Genomic DNA, 4,253 nt, shown 5'->3' on the forward strand with positions numbered 1-4,253 from the left:
TATCTTGCCACTTATATTCCATCTAAACAAATCATGTTATATTAATCCATCTTGGTTGTGTTGTGTCAACACGATATATGTGTGTAGGTTTAACATAATATTAACATTAACATTCAATTAATTTGATTTGATGTTTCTATGGCGAACGTAATTAAATCATGTAGCATCTACATGAAATTCAGCAACTTAATTTGTTCTTGTTGAGATGACATGATACAATCCAGTAAGAGTGGCTGGATCCAGGCAACTAACCACTCTTACTAGATTGTATGATGTCATCTCAACAAGAGATGGTTTACCTGGTAACATTACCTTCCTAAGCGAGAGGGAGGGTGATGGGGCTTCTTATGTGTGTGTCTTTTGTGTGCATCACCTGTGTGATGGAGGGAGACTGCAAAAGGAAAGTGCACAGTCTGTCTCTGAGAGAGTCGCTTGTAATCCTCAGACCCTGCTCAGTCTGTAAATTGCTTGCTGATGAAGCTGAATGTTCACTGCAGCCCAAAACGACCCTCAGGCAATCAGACAATGTCCAGGTGCTCCCGGAGGCCAGTCCAGCCCTCAGCTTAGTAAGTGATTAACTGGTAAACATATCCAAGCATTTATTTTTATCATTTCTTTTTTATTTTTAATCCCAAGACAAAAAGCATCACAAAACACAGAATACAGCAAGTCATCATAGGCTACTGTATGATTAGGAATCCAGCTTATAACTATAATTTCGTTCATTTCAGCACTTTAATTTTGACTTATTCACACTTTACTGCTGTGCACTCCTGTAAAGCCACTGACAGTTGAAGCGATTAACACTGATTATCCTGTTCTAATGTGATCTTGTACCAGCACATCCTCTAATAGTAAGCAAAAGCACCTCGAGCAACACACTAAAAGAGGACAAAGTGCTCACCAGGCCTCAGTACTTCCCAGATTGTAGAATGATCCCAAGCAACAGCCTGATCAAAGTAGACCCTTTGCTGCAACCCACAGGAGGTTTTCTGCCATGTCTTAGTGCAAAAAACCCACAGGGCAGCCACAGCTGTCTTGTGGAAATGACTTAAAGACTATTAGCCGTCACTGAGGACCTACACAGTATTGGCCAGGTGGTTTTCATGAAGTGGATTTCTCCAATTTAATGAGTTTTCCCATTTTCCCTTGCAGTCTTGGTCAACCTTCGATACCATTTCAAAGAGCTGTGGTCTAAAAGGCCACGGTGTTTTAAAGTACTGTGGCGTTCCACTGCATTGTGTCTGGTGTAGCGCAATGAAAGCTGAGCTGCATGTATTCAGGCAGCGAAACCCAACCCATGTTTGAATTAGTGTACAGAATACTGCAAAGCTGCTGATTATTTGGTACGTTAGCACATGCTCAAGTATCTCATTAACATAAACCATGAAGTGAAAAAGAGACACTCGTGATAATCTGCAAGCTACTCTGAATGGATTTTAAGGAACCAAAACCCCAACACTTTATCTCTTCAGCGCTTGTGATTTAAAGCTTTTAAGTCTCTGCAGATTTCGCAAAACACTGAGCAAGACAGCTACAGCTCAAACACTGACAGAAAGAGTCGTCAAGTATCTACCAAAATAGCAGCAAAAGTATTCTTTGGATAATCCGTAGAGAGACACATCCGCCGAGCTCAGCTTGTATCCTTTTGATATTGTTCTGCAAGTGTCCACCGAGTAGTCCTGGGTCAAACTGCATCTTAAATCCTCCTCTTAGTGCTGTCTGACAATGACGGGGGTTATTTCAGGTTCAAATTCCAGTGTGCAAGCAAAGAAGCTGTAAGAGGATTTCAAGAACAACTTTGACCCAGGTGTTAATATCACACCAGAAGAGTAATAATAACTCCATCATCCTGGCCTTGCCACAGCATCTCGCCCTCAAACTCCACTTTCCCATGTTTCCTGGCTCTCATCAGAATCCCCACCACCTTGTCAGAGATCCGAACGTATCTGTCAAACAGTTCTCCAAATGTGACCCGGGTCTTTCCATCTGGGTCCGGATCAGCCATAGTTCTGATCACATAGCACATGTCGTCTATTTCACGGTGGATATGTTTCTCCGCACGTTTGGCCCTTTCTGCCGTCTTACTACCCTCCTTTGGACGTCCGTAACCCTCTTGACCTTTCTGGAGGCGGAGGGACATGGAATAGTCATAATCAAAGTATTCACTGAAGGGGTTGAGTTTCTGATTAACTGTGTGCTCAGAGGCCCAATTCTGCCAGCGGCTCTTGAGATTTCCCACGCTGCTGTATTTCTTGGACAACGTGTTGATCTTGTTGGCATCCTCAGCTTCTTTTTTGTAGCTGTGAAGCATGTCAAGTGACACAACAAGTCAATACAAAATGAACAAGACACTCAGTACTGGTTTTTATTGTTATATTGGTTATCATTTCTGCTTCTCTCTTGGCCAGATCTGATTTGAAAAAGAAAGGTGTAATCTTAATGAGAAAGTTACCTGTATAACTAAACAGGGTTTCAGTAATCAACAGAAAGAACTTGTGGTTTTACTTGCTTTTAAATGTAATTGTTGGAGACAAAAATGATAAATGTGTGCAAGTTTTTGTGTGGTCTAATGAAAACATCCAGTCTGTCAGCTCAATTCTCTATTTCTTAAATATTGAAAAGAAGTAAAGAGTGTTTGAGTTTTTAGAATTTGTTGGATGAAAGTTGATTTGGTGAACATTTTATACTCCCTCTTAACATTTTCTTTTTTGAAAACTTAATTCTGAATACAAAATGAAGCCCAGTGACACTACTTACATTGGAACTGAGGATCTTTTTATTCCCACTGCTGTCTCAGAGTCTTCTTCACAGTTGTTTTCCTCTGCTTCTTCTGAAAAGCTTGTTCTGTGTGTTTTATCTACTTCCAGTCCCTCTACATCTGCCTCGAGGGGCCCACTGTCCTCTTTACGCCCACAGGTGAATCCCTCTCTTGGATCTCCTCCTTCTTTAACAAGCTTCTGCTCATTCTCCACCTGCTTCCAGCTTTTGGTCAGCGATGACACCATGTTGGAGCACTTCCTCCGACGGGTGGGCGAGCTTTTCTTCTTTAGCAGTCTGTCAATCTCCTCATCTGATGGGAGATGCTCCCTCTTGATTTTTTCTGTCAGGAGCCCAATACCTGCACTCTTCTCCTGAGCGCTGCTGGTCACTGTCTTCACCACTTGCTTTGTCTTGATAAAAGACGCCGCTGGTGGCTCATCCGATGTCTTAACCTCACCAGTCTTTGATGTCGTTGTTTGTGTAGCTGTGAGACCTTTAGAAGCTTCTGTTTGCTGCGTTTGAATGGATGGAGGCTTCTTTGAAACCCACTTCTTTTTGGGTTCCTCTGGTCCACCCAGTGAAGACGGAGCCCAGCCGCTTGGCTCGCTGGCCTGCTTGTTCTCATTCTCTGTCACCCATTGCTGCCAGCTGCTTGCCAGGTTGCACACCATGCTAATAGTGCGGAGCTTCTTGATGTTCTTGTTGCTGAATGGTTTCCTTTGGGAAACTTGGCCATTGTGTTTGTCTGACATAATTGTCTCTATTAGTCTGTAAATACAGGCACAATTAATCCTCACAAGTAAGCTGTAAGATTTGCTAAAATGAACTCATATCCTCTGCCTGACTCGCTGTACCTTTGTTGCCTCTGTTTCCCTGCTCCCACACACAGCTCCAAACTGGGGAGCGTAAACCCTAATGGTGGAAAGTATTCGAGTCATCCCAGGCTACCAACGTGATCGTCTTTCTCTGACACTGGTCACCCCCATGCACTCATGTTTCATCACAGATTAAAGCGCTTGTAACTAGAGGTGGACAGGGCAGTAAAACAAGTGCAAAACAGAATGACAAAAAACTTACCATTTTATATGCATTCAACATGTTCAGCTTCATAGATATTAATGATGATGATGTATACTGGGAGATATCTGCAACAATTACACAATATTCTACTTCGCTTTGCTAGCTTTTGCTAACCTTTTGGTTAAAGTACTTGTGACTCTTGATAAAAAGTATAAACCTGTTTTACAAAGTCTTACAAAGAATACGTTGAACTCATAAGCAGTTAAACCCACTTTTAATGGTATCATCTTTACTGCCACAAGCTGACATTTTTGGTGTAACACAAGGTTATGGTGGCTAATGTTAGCCAGTGTTATGAAACTTTAGAGTTGCTGAGCCCATTTGCTGATTTCCTTGCTACTATAAAGCTTTCCGTTTTACCCTTTAACTGTCTGAATATATTTTGTGGTCAAGGGGCTGCAGTATTCACT

General features: G+C 42.1%; 1 protein-coding gene across 1 annotated transcript; it reads right to left on the reverse strand.

Annotated features, from left to right (window-relative positions):
* Positions 1-644: 644 nt before the first annotated feature.
* On the reverse strand, positions 645-3,608 carry abrab (actin binding Rho activating protein b). Its single transcript, XM_080863523.1, has 2 exons — positions 2,761-3,608; positions 645-2,303 (listed from the first exon to the last, which is right to left on the reverse strand). Exons 1-2 carry the CDS (start codon positions 3,513-3,515, stop codon positions 1,820-1,822), a joined length of 1,239 nt encoding a protein of 412 aa, XP_080719649.1. The 5' UTR covers positions 3,516-3,608; the 3' UTR covers positions 645-1,819.
* Between the last annotated feature and the right edge of the window lie 645 nt (positions 3,609-4,253).

This window comes from Rhamphochromis sp. 'chilingali' (genome assembly GCF_963969265.1).
Source record: "Rhamphochromis sp. 'chilingali' genome assembly, chromosome: 17".
Taxonomy (NCBI): Eukaryota; Metazoa; Chordata; class Actinopteri; order Cichliformes; family Cichlidae; genus Rhamphochromis; species Rhamphochromis sp. 'chilingali'.